The sequence below is a fragment of the Erithacus rubecula genome, assembly GCF_903797595.1.
Source record: "Erithacus rubecula genome assembly, chromosome: 3".
Taxonomy (NCBI): Eukaryota; Metazoa; Chordata; class Aves; order Passeriformes; family Muscicapidae; genus Erithacus; species Erithacus rubecula.
In genome coordinates, this window is record NC_136689.1 from 132,628,660 (window position 1) to 132,646,284 (window position 17,625).

Consider the following 17,625-nt stretch of genomic DNA (forward strand, 5'->3'; position numbering starts at 1 on the left):
TTAGTAACTGACTTTAACATGGTGTAGGAATAGCATTTGTACCTAGAAGATAGCAAGGGAAGAAATTGCAGAACTTGAACATTCTGGGAACACCTAGTGCCAGGATATTGGTTATTGGTCTATGAAATATCTATTTCTGCAGACATTATCATGCAAAAACCCATTGTATGAATGATCCTAACATACTAGCAACAGCAAGAAATTCACCTCAGTGAAAAATATTCAAAGATACCTATTTTCTCCATTTTTCACTGTTTACTCTAGCAAGAAAAAAGCTACCTAAAAACTCCTAATGATGTCTGGTTGCCTTTGTCACTTGTAGAAGTGACATTAGGCATGGAGAAGAAAGCACATCCTATTTGTATCTGAGTGTCCTCATATGCTCTCAGGACATAATTAATTGCTTTTGTCCTGAGGATGTCTGAGTACTTCCCAATAAGTAAATGATGGGGATTTAAATCTGATGGTACAAGCTAAGGAAATGCCACTGTCTGATTGATCAGCTTTATCGCCATAATTTTCCATAAAATCACAGGTTCCTCCATCAAAATATTTGTGTTATCAAATTGATAACACTTTTGATTATAGAAGAATAGTTTCAGAAGAAAAATATATTGAATAAATCATTTACTATAAGACACAGCTATCATTTTATTTAAATTATTCATATTAGGTATAATTTTATTTAATACTACTGCTACCATGGAGCAGCCAACCCTGGAAAATTAAGGACAAGAAAATCATCAGGAGTAGTCAGCATGGCTTTACCAAGGGGAAGTCATGCTCGTCAGACTTTGATAGACTTCTATAATTAAATGACTTGCCTGTTGACCAAGAGAAAAGCAGTGGATATTGTCTACTTTGCTTCAGACCTTTGGCATTGTCAAGATATTAACAGACAAGCTGCTGATGTGTGGGCTCCACAGACAGCAAGGTGGATTGAAAGCAGGATGAAAGTCTGGGCCAAGAAGATGGTTATCAGTGGCACAGTCTGGTTAGGGGCCAGTAACTCATGCTGCATCTCAGGGGTCAATATTGGGACAAGCCTTCTTTAGCATCTTTATACGTTTTCTGGATGATGAGGCAGACTTCACTCTCAGCAAGTTTGACACAACAGTGAGAAGGGATTAGTGGTTAGGCCAGAGGATCATACTGCCAGAAGAGGGACATAAACAGGCTGGAGAAATAGACCATTAAGAACCTCATGAAGTTCAACAAAGGGAAGTGCAGAGTCAAATCCCCAGGGAGGAACTACCCCACATACACATGGGGGCCATCCAGCTGGAAAGCTACTTTGCAGAATTGCAAGAATTGCAGAATTCTATTTGGCTGTTTTGCTTGTTTTGCTTGTTTAGCTTTTTTTTTTTTTTTTCCCTTTCACAGATATGGAGATGAAGATGCTCTAGATAGCCTGAAAGGAAGTATGGGACAATTATAAAGAAAGACTAATAGGTATAAGCAGGAAAAAATCAACTAATTTATAAAACCACAATGAAAAAATCCCATTCATCTTTCCCTCACAAAACTAACCTCAGTGTCTGAGTTTACAAAAACAGAAAAATTTTTTTTCTCAAATTGCAAAATTATTGCAATCATAGGAATGGACCAAGGACTTCAAATTAACCTACCCCTGCTTTGGTTCTTCCTTTCAGTAGTTACTCAGAAAGGATATCCTTGCACCCAGCATAGAAATCTGTACTTTTTAATCCCACAGGGATAAGTCATCTGTTCCAAAAGAGAGCAGAGAGGTCACTAACTGATGTCAGCCTAACCTGATGGGCAGCCGCACATCCTGAAAGGGATGGAAATATGGGAATCATACTGCAACTGAAGTCCCAGTGCAAAACTTCAGTTTGCACTCTGAATGAGCATTGGCTTTACAAGGTAAGATTTTGGGAGCAGAAGTACTGCAGGGTGAGAGGAAGGTGCTGATTTTGATTTGTTCTTATTTTAATTATTCTGGTTTGGCAGTTAATTTTATTCATTTCTTTAAGTTGAGTCTGCTTTACATATGAGAGTTACTAGTGAGTGATCTCCCTGTCTTTGTCTTCATTGCTGAGCTTTTTCTTCATGTTTTTTGCCCCTGTCTTGTTGAGGAGGAAGCTGAGGAGGGAGATCAGCCTGGTGGGGTTCTGGCAGCCAAGATTAGCACACTATAAAATAGTACCAAGAGCCTTTGAAGGAGTCTCTTCACAGAAAACAGAGAAACAAACAAACAACTATCAGCTCTATTTCCCAGACTAATATCACAAAAAAAAGCTATATATTGAGCAGAACAATTTCCTGTAAAGATCACTCTCAAGAGCAACCAAGTGAACTCAACCATGGAGAAAAGCGACAAGTCCCCGTGCCAAAAATTCATCAAATGAGAAAGACTGAAACATCACAAATGCTCACAGTGCAATCACTGGAAATTTGCTATCAAGGACTCTTGGTCACACATATGTCTTTTAAAAATTTCTAGCTTGGGTGTGGATATTCATGATAAGTAAAAATAAGAAAAATATTTGCATTTGGAATTGGTGGGAGATCCAATTTAGGAGCTTATAAAAAGTCAAACAGAACTAAAATTCAAATTTGACATTTAATTTTCATAAAGTTTTATCAAAAGATGGAGTTAATAGCTCCAGGTATAGTAAACACAGGGAACAGCTAGAATGAAATATGGGTCAAAGAGAAATAATTGCTTTTGTTGTAGCTATTGCAGTAAGCACAATCTCACTCATTCCATATGAGTTGCTTATATTTTCAGAGTGTGAAACATCACCCCTATAGTCACAGACATGGCAGGGAAAAAAGTTTACAATAACAAGATAATGAACCAGTTCTCCTTTCATAATGAAAACTTACAGCAAAATTTCAGGATGGAATGACAGGTCATTTATCCCTCTACAACTGCACATACCTCCTGATTCCAAATTCTCTTGTTCAACAATTTAGTCTGTTCCCTCACAGCCAAACCTGTTAACTTCCTGGCATAGGGATGGCTGGATTCCCTTCTATGCTGCTATTCTTCTGTGAAAATCTCCCCTCTGTCCACATATATTTCTAAGTTTTTTTTAACTGCAGTATATATGTGACTCAGATAGTTTATCTGGATCAAAATGTATGTGAACAATATGGAATAAAAATGCAGCCAACACTACAAAGCAATATATTGTGTCCTGACCAGAACAGAAATATATTTACACTTTCTAGTTTCATGTAAGATAAAAATGTATTATCTACTATTGATAAATAAAAGAGCAGCCTTTTTCATCTGCATGGATGAAGAATACAGTTATGAGTAAAAGAGATAGTTTAGAGTGAACTTAAATATGCTCATGCTTTTAATAATTTCACTGTAACACCCACAGTACAGCTTCACATGAGGATTAGGAAAAGCCAAGTTTGAGGCATTTGCTTGCAAAAAGAGGTGCAGTGTGGTTTGTTCCAACAGACCTGACCAAAAGAAACTTCATTAAATGAGTATTTGAATCATGCTGAAGCAGCCTGCCTGCTTGAGATTTCTACTGCTAACCTGATTAAATATGGATGGCAACTGGGTTTAGGCTTAACAGCAAGCTTAGGAAATGTTCCAGACAGTTTTGACATGGTTAACAACATACCACAGCTGAGGAAAATTAAACATAAATGCTCACACTTTGCTGAATATTCTTTTGCTTATTTTTGGCTTGGTCTAAAAGCAAAAAAACCTAAGAAATTTTAAGATTAATTATTTGCAGGAGCAAAACAGCAACTTAGTGACATGAGGTAGGAGGAATGGAAGAATTAAATTTAAAAAAATATTTTAAAAAAGGACTATTTTAATACAAAGTGATTAAATGACAACCATATTTAATATTATTTCAGTAATGGTTGCAAGTTTTTTCCGCAGTATAATTCTTCAGACTTGCAGAAAATATCATACAAGGAATTCTCCAGATACTTTGAATTATTTAAACAGTTTCTTAGAAGGTAAAGGACTACATCAACTAGAAGCAGATATTATAAATTTTCAGTAAGCTCTGACATTTCAAAAAGATTCAGATTACATTTCCTAACAGATAAAAACTGAACAAACCAAATGAACAAAAAAAGTCCAGAAACAAAAAACCTTAACAAAAATAATAATTAAAAAAACCCTAAAGCCAAAATCAAAAGTCAGCTATTTCTCAGCTCTCAAGTATGTCATTCTTGATTTCAAAATTACTTCAAAATTCAATAGATAAAAGGATAAAAATGTGAATACTGTCAAACTTTCAAAAGCCTATATTATAAAGAATACATTTTAAGTAATGTATTTATGCAAGCAGTAAGGAGACTTCTATGATTGAAATACACTCAAAATGTAGAATATGGTTGTGGCAAACAAAAGATAACATACAGGTGGAATTTTTTTTTTTTTTAATTCCTGTCATATAAAATTAACAGAACCAGGACCTAGTTTTCTGATCCAGCTAAATTTAGCAGTTAGTTCACATGTTTTATTTCTTCTTACAATTCTAAAAACAAACCAGCTTGATTTTTTTTCTTTTTTTTTAAAGAAACCCTTTTGCTTATTTTTCTCCTTCTCCATGCCTGGTGATGAATGATATGTGGTGTGAATGTGGTTGAGATCTGTCAGAAAGTCTGTCATTCTAGCACTGACATTTTCCACAGTGTTTCTGTCACCATGGATTAGAAAAAAATCAGCAAGTATAATTCATAAGACTTGAACTCTGGTTAACTTTAGCCCTAATTCAGATTTCACTGGTATTTTAGCCTGGCATAAATTCAAAAATTTTAAAATTAATCATTTTGTAGTCTTTAATAAAACAATGAAAGGAAAATATAGGGTTTAATTTTTTAGGAGAAAATAAGTACAAAAAATGCACTGCGGAAGAGATGGGGATTAAATCTTGAAAATACAAATATTTACTACTCAAAATGTAAAGATAAAATGATCTAATATTAGTACAAATTGCTGGCAATACATAGCATGGTCTAGACCTTAACTGAAGAGTTTTTACAATATCCCACATGATATTCAGGTATAATTTCCCTTACTAGATGTGAGACATGCAATGAAATGGAGTCCAAACTGACAAATTCTTGTTTTCATTTCTGTTCAGGTATTCATAAGTACATTTTTAAGAGATTCAAAGATTAATAATATGTGCATCACGGTGGAGGACAAATAAAGATGTTTAAATTTAGTTGCTTCTTTAGAGTTCCACAGAAAGGTATGATTTTCATGAATGTTCTTTCAGGTAGATCCCTGTAACTATAACTCTGCTATTTTTGATCAACAAAGCTTTTGTTGATTCCAGAGCAGCCATGGATAAAAGTGGCAACAATCATTTCATTAGTGTCTATAAAACACTGTATGGAAACCATGTTAAGATAACCCAGAAGAGGGAAAACTGTTCATAAATTTCTTCTGTCATATGATGTTGGAGAAATCTTACATGTGCAGATACTGACTCTTCACAGAGAATTTCAACCACCCCTCCTAAGAGGGCAACAAAGCAAGATACAAGGCATCAAGAAGGTTTCAAGAATGTGATGATGTGATACCATACAGGCAACCATAGATATTTCACTGTTGCAAAATTATGTATCAATTTCTATATTTCCTTCTTCACTGAATCACTGTTCAGAGCTCTGTACATCATAGATTATAATTATTCTAACTATAATATTAATTATTGAAAAATCGGTTGCTTTCTCACAAACAACTCTGCTCCAAAGAGCAGGATCCTGATATAGGAATAAGAATGCAAAAAACCTTCACAAGAACAATGAAAATATGGGGATCTCACCGATAACATCAGATGGGTCAGTGCACCTTCGGCAATGAGTTTTATTTTTTACTCCAACAAATTACTTTCCTTTCACAAACACTTTTTATTCTACTTTTCAATAGTATACTCACTGCCCCCTCTGGCCATGCTTGAGATTTTTAGTTATGGCTCTACTCCACTCTCAACAAGGCTTGGGCATGGAAAGTATATCTGATTAACTGTATGAGGCAAGGGATCAACTATAATGCAGTACAAAATTAAAGAGGCAGCTAATTGACTGGGGAAACATTTCTTTCATCTATGTGGTGCTGTTATCAAACATATTTCTGAAATCAGTTAGGGAGAAAATTAGCTAGATTCAGTCCTGGATAAATCCATTTACATCTATTTTAGGGTCTTTCATCTATTGCACTTTCCCTTAAAAGATTCTCAGTTTTTGAGCTATTTTGTTGCAAATGATGCAGCAAGTAGCAGCTCTGAAGTACCAGGATCACTAAGTCATCGTGGTCCTCGCAGCTGTGGTGTAGAATATTGTAAATATTGTCATGTTATAATGAACACCATCACATTATTTAGTGTACTCATTATAAAAAACTCTTAATGACAAATCTTCATTTATACATCAATGATGTTTTTGACTTCAAGGCACAAACCATCATTAACATCTACATTCAACATGCAATCTTCTCTCAGAACAACAAAAAACCCCAACTGAACTAAACAGAAGAAAAAGTTTCCTTCATCAAATACAAAAATCACATTTTCACAATATAGAACAAAAGAACAAATTGCAAAAAATCCTTGACCCTTCACTACAATTATGGTACAAATTCTCTACTGCCATCCTATTTCATAATACGGTTTAATACTTGTTTTGCCCATTATTTTTCCCAATTAGTATGCCTTCTAGGAGTCATACAAGGCCTGCAGAATTATGTTCAGAACAGTAAGGCAATGCTAGCATGAATAAAACTAAACACATTTAACACTGATTATATGAGCAAAGGCTTTATACATGCAAGTTCCTCAATACATCATAAGACGTTGATCTAACTTGTACAAAGAGCTTATTTTCTTTTAAACTCAACAAGTTAATGTTCTAATCAGTGCTAGACACGTTTTCTGAAAACTATAAACATATATGAATGTTGTTCCAGATAACATTGTAAACCTTTTATCTATTCCTTAGTTTAAAAACTCTGCAATTCTTGTGCATCTGCATTTCATTGCAATATCAAAGAGTTATAATTATTCCAACCAATACTATACAAAGAACAGTATTTTCTGGGTAATCCTGAAGCTATTATAGCTCCTAGTACTACAATCTGCTCATGATGAATCTAAGTCAGAGTACACTACTTTCAGTGGTATATTACAGAAGTTCAGAAAGAGTGTCCAACTGATACTTTGAAATAAAATTACTTGCTTAACCTGACATTATTTCTTTGCATTCTTATTACTGGTATGATACTAATGTACCACAAACAAACACTTCTTCCTGGTTATGGCCTTATATAAAATTCATATTTAATTTTAAGTAAGTAACCTGTTCTTAATTATTGTTTTCACACTATATCTTCAGAACATTTAAATATTTGAGAAATATGCAAGGTAATTTAACTTTGGCTGGCTGTCAGATGTTCTCCAAATCACTTCATCATTACCCTTCAGCATCACAGAATGAGAAAACTGGATGAAAAAGTCTGTGGGTCAAGATAAGAACAGGGAGATTGCTCACTAATTACTGTCATGGGCAAAACAAACTCAATCTAGGGAAAATTAGTTTTATTTACTGACAATTAAAATTAGAGTAGGAAAGTGACAAATAAGAACAAAACTAAACCCAGCATCATGGTCTCAAATACACTTTTTTATTCCTGACTCTTCTGGCCCCTCCTCTCTCCCAAAGTGGCAAAGGAGAACATGAAATGGGGGCTGCAGTCAGTTTGCACCACTTCATCTGTGCTTCTCCTTCCTCCTCATGAGTTGTAAGGGACAGCCTACATCAATGGCACTTTCCAGAACTCCAGGGGAATCTGTGCTCCATGCTGGAGCATCTTCTTCCACTCCTCCTCTGCTCATAGTGTCTGTGGGGTTATTTCTCTTGGGCATTCTCATTCATTTCCTTCAGCTGCTGTTATACAGCTTTTTTTGCCCTTACTCAAATAAGGTATCACAGAGGTGCCACCAGCTTGCCTGATTTCCTCAGAACTGTCTCAGTCTGCTATGGGGGCAACTTCTGATCTCTTCCTACAGAAGTCACCCCTACAGCCATCCTGCTACTGCATGAACTAATCAAATCAAACTGAAGCATGCATGTACTGAAATATTTCACTGAACCAGCAGAGGTTATTGAATATATGAGTTCTGATTCATCCCCAAATATTAAAACTGTGTGTATTCTTATATAGGTATACCTGTAGAGGTACTAGTTTTCATGTGGTCATATGCTATTTTGCAGTATTTACAGTTTCAGGGAAAAAAATCAGTGTAGAATAACAACTAAGGACATTTTATTTGAACTATAGCAGGCATGATCTCTAAAGAGCAGGTCAATTTTATTTTCACTAGAATTGAAAATTTTTATATACGGATTAACTTGTTCTTTCAAGTGTTTTGAGAGAAAGGAAAACAACTGCACCTGCCCAGTACAAACAAAAAAAAGACAGCTACTGGAGAGAGTGCACTGAAGGGGCACTAAGAAGATTAAGGGATTGGATCTTCTTTCTCTTAAGGTTGAAACAGCTGGGCTTGCTTGCCCTAAAGAAGAAGAGGATCACTGAGTCTCAACATCAATAAACTTCTGATGGGAGGTTGCAAAGAAGATGAAACCAAACTCTTTCCAGTGGTGCCCAGAGACAGAAATGGAGGCAACAGGTATCATGCTAAATTCTCTCGGCTGGCTCATAATACAAAACTTTCCGGAATTCTAGATGTCTATACAGATTTCATCTTGCTCACTGTTTTTGATTAAAGAAATAAAAATATGAAAATTCTTTGGGATAAGACATGGATCCTAACTTTTTTCCCATCCATGGACCAGAGATTGAATTACTTTTCAAGGATTCTTGACACTTTTTTTATGACCTATAAATTGGATAAATTTGATTAGCAGTCCTTGGAACCAGGATGCAACAATGTCCCATCCAAACGCATTTGTAATTTTATTTATTAAATTCTAATCAGTTGTATAAATATTCTTTTTTCTTCTACCAAAGTGGAGCATGAGGATGGCTTCCAGACAGGAATTTGTAAAATTAGAGTGAGAAATACACCAGTGTAGCAAAATAGTTTTTGAAATTTTGCAAATTGTCAGGTTTTTACTGAGTTCTCTGGTGAATACAGGTGAAAAGGAGTGGGCCTTAAAGGTCTGTCTGATAATGGAATGTGATGCAGATGGCAATATAAAACAAAATGTAGAGGTAGAATATATCTCTGTACCAGCAAACACAGGTGATAATAATCTTCTACAAAACATTCCAGAGCTGCACAGCTAATTTATGTTTTATTACATCTAAACAAGTCCATTATACTCAGTTAACACAAAATGATACACCTGGAAATAGAATATAGCCATTGCTGCCAGGTGTCTAGGTCTCGAAATTAAAAACAACTGGTGTCATAACTTAGCTTTATTGCTCTACTTTGACTCATCTGACATTATCAGAACTCTCAGTACTTCTGTTTTAAAGTGTAGGTATAAAGTACATGGGATTTCAATACAATGGTTCAGACAATGGAATAAACATCTTAAGAACAGTTCCTCATGAGGAGAAAATGAATTCAAGAACTTCAATGATTTCTCACACAGTTGAAGACCAAACATGATATAAACAGTCTTTTACACAAAGTAGCTCTTCTGCTTATAACACAATACTAGTAAGCCCGTGAAATTTCCTCATACCAATGGATAGCTGCTTCTGGGAACTAAGCTAGAGAAACACATAAAAACATGATAGCATCTACTTGGCATTCACAAAGTAAAACAATCTTAGGGGAAACAAGAGGTTTTAACATCTAGTATCAGAAATTTCTTTAAAATATCTGAAATGCACCTAGTACAAAACCTGGACTGTAGAGATAAATCTTAAAAGTGAAAAATGTTATGGTCTATGTGTGCTTTTGGTTGGTTGGTTGGTTTAGGGTTGGGAGGCTGGAGGTGGGGGGAGGGGATTTGTTTCTTTTGTTTTCTCTGCTTTTTTTTTTTTTAATTTTTTGAAGTAAAGTCAGAATATTAAACTTACCTTATTAGTATTGATAGCTGTGATGACCCACACACATTGAGCGTTGCTGTCATACTGGAATGGAAAATTGGGTGATGTGAAAGTGCCTCCAGGCCCTTGAAGATTGGATCCACAAGTTTTGACTGCAAAAAGAAAACTCACCTTTTAATTTACACAGAAAATACATGTAGCAGATTCGTAAACTGATCTCTAACTTACTCTAATCATTATATGAAGAATTAAAATACCATTGAACAAAACTAGAGTCACCTCTTACAAGAGAATAGAACATCCATGTTTAATTATTTTGACAAAAAAAAAAATAGATTTCTCTTGTGTCTAAGCATATATTCTTTAAAAAATTGAAAGTATTTGGAGGAAAAATAGTAACTACAGTAACAAAAACTGCCTTATTTGTTTTTAAAATTTTTCAAGGACTAACTTATGCCATCTTCACTAATGTCTTGAAAGACTAATTTAAATAATATATTAAAAAAAGATAACTTTTATCACTGTGTATACGTGCTTTATTGTGTATATGTGTTGGTGCGTGGCATGTCAGCATTTTTACCCCTAAAACCCTTCTACAACCCAGTGAATTGATAGCCAAAGCACTAAAAAGTTTAAAGGAAGCTTATAAAACTTAGACTAACACAAAACAGTGTTATTTATTTCTAAAGATTACAAAAGGTATTTATTTTCAAATCAAAGTCTGTCTAGTTATTTACAATAGCATGTCAGGTAAAAAAACACATATTATTTACGTAGCTTGCATCTCTGTCTCAAATAATGCAAAGGATATAAACTGTATCCTTTTTGCTTTCAAATGACATTTTTAAGGCACTAAATTCCTAGTCTGTTGAAGTCAATAACACTTTTATTGTTCTTTATCTGATATTCAGATTTTTGCTGAGTGCTCCACTCGTTAGCTTTTCCTGTATGAAGATGTAAATCTGACAAGCAACCTCAAGGAAACATGAGTTCATCCTATTTCTCCAGTGATTATTATGACACCACATAAAGTGCAAAAGGTAAAGAACTATTTTTTCCACTGTATTCTGAGAGCCCATCTTACATAATTGAATAAAACATTGACACTTAGATATGTGAGATAATCCTAGAGTTCCACTGCATTTTCACAAAGCATGTTTATTTGATCAATACTGAACACAGGAAGATCCAGCTTGCTCCTTCCCTCACATTAACCTCTAGAAAGAATGTCACGTTTACACCACTCTCAAAGAAACAATACTCTGGGGATGAGTGTGTTCAAAGCCACATCAGGTGCTGGGAAAGAAGTAGAGGGTAGAGAGGTGAGAGGAAGCCTCCTCATTTAGGATCAGAAGCTGAAGACATTAGGGTCACGAGTGAGACTAATGCCAAGCATGGCTTTTTGTCTATATATTTAATAAGTAATTTTATGACTCCTTGCAGCTTGTGCCTGTATGTGGCAAGTAAGTCAGGAGGGGAAAAACAGTGAATGTTCTGGACAATTTGCTGCTCCATCTGAACAGGTGAGTCCATCCTTTGGGGCAAAGTTGGGATGTAAAGCACAGATTTTTTGCCTGTATGCTGCAGAAGAGTTATGAGCTTTCAGTACTTTAAGTTTGAAATCTAGAAAAAAACTCCTTGTTGTTAGGACAATTTCTGTGTATTTATGCGCATTAATATTTTCATTATATATACTAATATTTGATATGTACTGACACACTAATACTTTAATTCCTTGTTTCAGGTATTCATCATACTACTTGCCACTGCATTAGGTCATCAAATATTTTCAGCAAAATTCCTGTGTGCTTTTCTTCCTTTATTGAATATTTTGCACTTTATCCATTTGCTCAGGGCCACAACCTGATGTAGACTTACTTCTCCACTACTAATCTATTCTAAATTCAAGAATTTCTTATCTGTTTATAGAATGTGTAATGAAGAAGCTTCATGAAATACTGATTTTATATTAAATCACTGCAATTTTAATACCCATATTTATAAGTCCTAGTATTTAGCGTGTGATAGATTTTTGTCAGCTACTCATAAAGCAAAATTCATAACGTAAGGATCCTAGTTAAACAAGCATACTGAAATACGAAGTTCATGTTAAATAAAACAGCATAGGTGAATCCATTTTTACTAAGAAAGTGGAGACAGTAGGATTAAAATCTCAGGTACTTACAAAAAATTTAATAGGATTGGCTATGAAACAATGGATTGATGCCAAATGGAATAATAACAGTGAGGATAAGAATTTCTGTTTACCTTTACACACAGGTCTGTGATCACTCCATGCAGCAAAAACTTCAGCTATCCTCTGACATGTGATAGTTTTGGAACCTTGTAGCACATAATCTTCGTCACAGGAGAACTGCACTGTTGCTCCCAAGCTAAAATCAAACAATGGCATAAAAAGAAACATTTTTAAATTAATAGATAGCAGTCCATTTTTTCCATCTCTTTAGATATGGCAGTCTTGACAAACAATACAAATATGTAATCCAGAAATTTCTGCTTTCAATAGTAGAAGGCTGCAGGCTGTGTTCCAGTGTGATAGTGCACAATGTTCAGTCCTCTCTGGCCCTGCTTTGGCTGGAGCTGTTTTAGCTCTTTTAACAGTCATTTGGAGGTTAAGTGACTATCTTCTGACCTAACTTCAGACTTACATATAGGAAAAAATTGACCAACCTAGACATTGTGTAACTAAAAGTAGTTATTTGTGTTAATTGAAGCTAGGAAAGAATGTGAAAGCGATACAAGGGAATCACCTAGAAGAAAAGTCATCAGTTCAAGTACAAGAATGAAAAAGAAATCCCCATTATAAACATTTTATTTCTCCCACTAAAGATCTCAGGTTATAAATATTATGCTGTGAATATTTCCCACTCTCGATTCTTCTTGAGGAAATCTGGTGCTTTTGACTTTAGAACAGGAGGGCATTGGAAGGGGGAGCACAATACCAGAGAAAGGACTAGATATTAATAATGTTTCTCATATTTAAAAAGTAGTACATTATTAATAAGAGCATCCTATATTAATTTGGATTATTTAAAAAATACTAATTATAGTATTGTATTATATTTTGCTTAGTAGATTAAGATTTTATTTAAGCTTGCAGAGAAGTGTTAACCTCATAGAAGTGGTCTCGGTGCTCTTGCCAGTAACAAGATTCTGAATGTAACATCAACTAGATAATGGAAGTTACACAGTGAATATGAGAATTTTCTTATTTAATTGGCATATGTTTCTCAAATTAAAGGAAGAAAAGACTTCTAAAAACATATTTTTAGGTGTTTAGCTGTGATTATTTATGAAGTTACAATGCTGGCTTGAAAAGGTTTTGTACTTTTTTATATGAAGCTGACATCTGGTGCTGGAATCTGTAAAGGACAAAACAAGAAACAAGTCCAGGAAAAAAAATTTGTTTGTTTCATATTTTTTTGCTTTGTTTCGCTTTTTTTTTTTTCTGTTGTTTATAAAATTTTTCTGAAGCAGGATTGGGGCATGGGGAAGAGTGAAAAGGGGATTCAGTTTGGAAAGTTTGAACAAATCAATGCATAAATGTATATTCTTTCAATAATTCTTTTCCTTTAATATCATCATGGTTTCAAATCCTGATTACAGCTGAAAATAGCCAATACATCAGGCCTTTCTCTGACATTAGTATCTTGTATATCCATAATTTCAGCCTGCTGTTTTTAAAGGCTTGTCTGTCACACCTGCAAACCATAAAATACGTGTGTTTTATACATATACATTAATTACAAGATCTTTGCTACACTGTGAATGCAGTTCTCTGGGTATTTTAAGATTAAATGTGCAGTAACTCCCCAAGAGTTTGTTCTAGTAGCCTTCCTGTATAACACTGTAAGCCATGTAATTATCTGACCCTCCTCAGATGGATGACATCTTCCTGTCTTGGATACATTGCATACTGGTAAAAAAAATCATTCATAAATCTCTCTGAGCAAAGTGTCAATATTTACTTGGCTGAAATCTTCAAATCTGCATTTGATGCCACAAGGTATGACATTGACTTTTGCCAAAAGACATACTGAAATTAATTTTTCTCTGAAGGATTTGGCTTTCAAAGAACAAGGCCTGTTTTTCTTTCCTTAGAGATGGCCATTTTAATGGCTGCAATTCTCCAATTCACAAAGGCAGAGAGAAAAGATAAAGGCTGAGCACACATTCCAGAGAATAACTTTTGTTTGTAATTTATTAAAATGCATCTATGATTAAAAAAAAGCTACTAAAGAAGATTGATACTTATCAGAAGAAGAATTAGCTTAAGGGAATTAGAAATGTTAGGTATTGGAAAAAGAATGGTGTTAGCAGAAAATAGCTGATGAAATCTGGGAAGAACCTGGGCTTTATAGCAATATAGATAGTAAGAAAATGAGGGCATGAAGGATGATACAGTCACCTGAACAGACATCTCAGAAAAGGAGGATTTCATAGTGAGCAACAGCTCTATAAACTATTCCAAAACAGTTCCTGTTTAAGTAAGAATGTTTATGAAAGAATGGGATAAATAATAGCTGCAGAATCTACCAAAAAAAAAGGAGATATAGAAGTGAAAAACTGCAGGAAAAAAAAAAAACAAACTAAAACCATAATGTAAAGGCCGTTGTAATATAAGGATAAAAGGCTTTTACAGGATACTGAAGAAAAAGAGCCACCAGGCAGATCATAGAGTTGGAGGATATTTCAAAACTGTGAAACACAAGGATTATCTGAAATTAATGTAACAAATATGCACAGATGCTACAGGGACTATCTAGCTAGGAAAGTTCAAAAGGTAGCAATTGGGAAGATAAGAATATCTTTCTCAAGATTAGATTTTCATAATTATCAGCTTCAGAAAGTCATGTTGAGAAAATCTGAGTGTCTTTATTACTAGGAAAAGAAAGGAATACTTGAAGAAAAATAACACAGAAATATTTTTCCTATAACTAGGCATGGACTGATTTAAAGAGGAAATGCCAAGCAGGAAGTACACCATTTACAAATAAATAATTTTTAAATCAAACTCCTGGTAAAAAAAAAAAAAAATGTAACAGGCAAAAATCTCAGAAGTCTGAATGATTATGAGGATTTGCACAAGCATGATAATTATTTCTATCACCTATGAAGGTATAAATAACACACATTATAAAGTCCACTTGTTCAAATCAGTTTTGATATTAAACTGGTATTTAATAGTACATGATTATAAGCATGTGACTGGACTCAAAAACAGTGAGACTGGATAATTTACAAAATCTGTGACATATATGCTGTGTGAGTGAGACCTACTAAGGGCAATTAGATAAGCAGATGGTAAAGTACCAGTCTAAGAAAGAAAATGGAAGAGTAGGAGAGCAGTTCCTATGGAAGATTAGCTAAAAAAAGACAAGAATAGAGAGCTTGTCTAGAAAATGTTAAGAAAATATGTCTCTCAGGAACTTAAAAGCATAGTCAAGATTACAATTTTCTAATATTTTAGTCATTATCTACCTATACACTCTTAAAAATGGAAATTCTTTCCATTCTTTCCAAATGTTCAAGTATCAGAGAATCACAGAGTCTTAGAATACTCTGAGTTGAAAGGTACCCACAAGGATCATGGACTCTAGCTCTTAAGTGAATGGCCTATAAAGTGATCAAAAGAGATTCTTCTGGTTTCTGATGATAATTTTTTTTCCAATACCTTTAATCTGTGGCCTAGAAGAATTGAGTTAGAAATTAATCTTTCTTTAAAAAAAGTTTGTCAACTTGAGTACAAAAGGGTAAAGTGTCAGTTCCCTCCATTGGAGTGTTCATGAGGCACATGAGGTGAGTACAATGAAGATTTAAAAAGGACAGGTAAACTACCAGGAAATAATTATTAGCTTTAAGAAAAAAAAAAAAAAAGAAAGATAGGCCAAGGGTTTAATGAGATTTTGCGTGGTGTGGTGACATAGCAACAATTTCTATAGATTTTTAAGTTTTTTATTTTCTTTTTCTTTGACAAAATCTTAAATGATGGAAGGATTGTGTTAAAGGACTAAGAGAGACCCTTGATAGGATAAAACTGATGAACATTTATTACATATTGAGGTACTGCAGGAGGACATGTGAGAGATCTAGTATGTTACAGAGCTAAAAGTTTTTGGAGGAAGAAAATCAGATAATGGAAACTGGTTTTAGGGGAATCTCTGAACTGTGGGCAGGTATTATTTTAGAGAAAACTGGCAGAGTAGTCTGAAAACAGATTGTGGGAACAAATGACCAAAAATAGTGGGGAAAAAAGGATTATTTGATTTCTTCATTTACATTTGATCCAAACTGCTTACCAGATGAAGCCCCCTAAAAGTGTGAGTAGACTATTTCTGCTTTGTAAATCTCAAGAGAACTGAAGCATAATATAGCTAATGAAGTTGTTTTTTGTTGTATACAATATAGATAGATATCACATCATTGAGAAAAATCTCAAGGATAGCATGAAAATCTCAAAAAAATTCAGAAGCAAAATATATTCATAAAAAGAAATTGTCTGTGAATGCAGTCATTGGCCATTTAATTCAGTATGCTAACACTGAAAGTGGTGAAAAGTTAATGCTCAGAGAAAAATCTATAGAATATAGGAAGCATTTATAGTGCATCTTCTGATAATTTATGGTTAATGAACCTTCAGAACTGGATCTACTAATTTAATTTAGTAGCCCCTGGGTGACTAAGTTAGACTTTTTGAATGAGACCCTTGCTACAGCTAAGACTGGTAAGGCACACTAGTAAGCAAAAAAAGCTTCTTTGGGTATATTAGTCACAAAAGCAAATTCATACACAATGTGGGTTTCATTTCTAAATGGATGAAGCAATCTTGTGGTGCTGAAATCCAGTATGGAAAAGGCAGAAGCACTGAATGCATTTTCTGCATCCATTTCTACAGCAGATGTGATCCTAGGTATCTGCATGTACCAACATGATTTGTGAAGAGGAACAGCCAAAAGTGGGAAACAACAGGTAAAAGGAAGCAGCTACATTCCAGGGCAGGCAGACAGATATCTTTAACCAAAGGCTGCTGAACAATCTGACTGAGCCTGTGCAAGGTGGGTATCATCTATGAAACCACAATGAGATGTTCTGACTGATTGCAGAAAGGCTAACACTACATGAACTTTTAAAAAGGGCAAGGAGATGGAAGGAATCTTACATTGATCTCTGGAAAGAACACATGCTCTAGAAAAGCATGGACTGGAAATCAAGAGCACATACACAACTTTACCAAAGCTGGATTATATTTGATCAACTTGATTGTCTTCTATGACATAATGACTGGCTGCCTAGCCCCGTGGTAGATGTAGCAGTGCTCAGTGTAACAGTGCTCAGCATCTGCAATGTTTTTGAGAGCAGTGTGTTTTGAGAGCTGACAAAATACAAACTGAATAGATATAAATTCAAAATCGGCCTGGTAGCTGTGCTTAAAGAGTAGGAATTAATTAGTTTATATTCAGCTGATGAAGAGTAATAATCTGAGCATCAGGAAATTAACATAGGGTCTGACACTGTGTAATACTTTCATCCTCAGCCTTGATGGGGAAACAGAATTTATGAATCCATATATTTATGGAGCAAACTAAAGTTGGAAAAGTAGCTGACACACTGAAGAGCAGACCTTC

At 34.7% G+C, this 17,625-nt stretch overlaps 1 protein-coding gene and 1 long non-coding RNA gene across 4 annotated transcripts in view; one reads left to right on the forward strand and one right to left on the reverse strand.

Annotated features, from left to right (window-relative positions):
• Positions 1-17,625, reverse strand: part of CSMD3 (CUB and Sushi multiple domains 3) — a 568,112-nt gene that overhangs the window by 296,455 nt on the left and 254,032 nt on the right. For all 3 annotated transcript variants that reach the window (XM_079302232.1, XM_079302231.1, XM_079302230.1), the window contains 2 exons: positions 12,248-12,372; positions 10,010-10,131 (listed from right to left, as the gene is read on the reverse strand). In XM_079302232.1, the coding sequence (XP_079158358.1) occupies positions 10,010-10,131; positions 12,248-12,372 (247 nt within the window). The remainder of the gene's footprint in view (positions 1-10,009; positions 10,132-12,247; positions 12,373-17,625) is intronic.
• LOC306800288 overlaps positions 1-17,625 on the forward strand; it is a 448,386-nt gene that overhangs the window by 295,915 nt on the left and 134,846 nt on the right. The gene's annotated exons all lie outside the window — the stretch shown is intronic.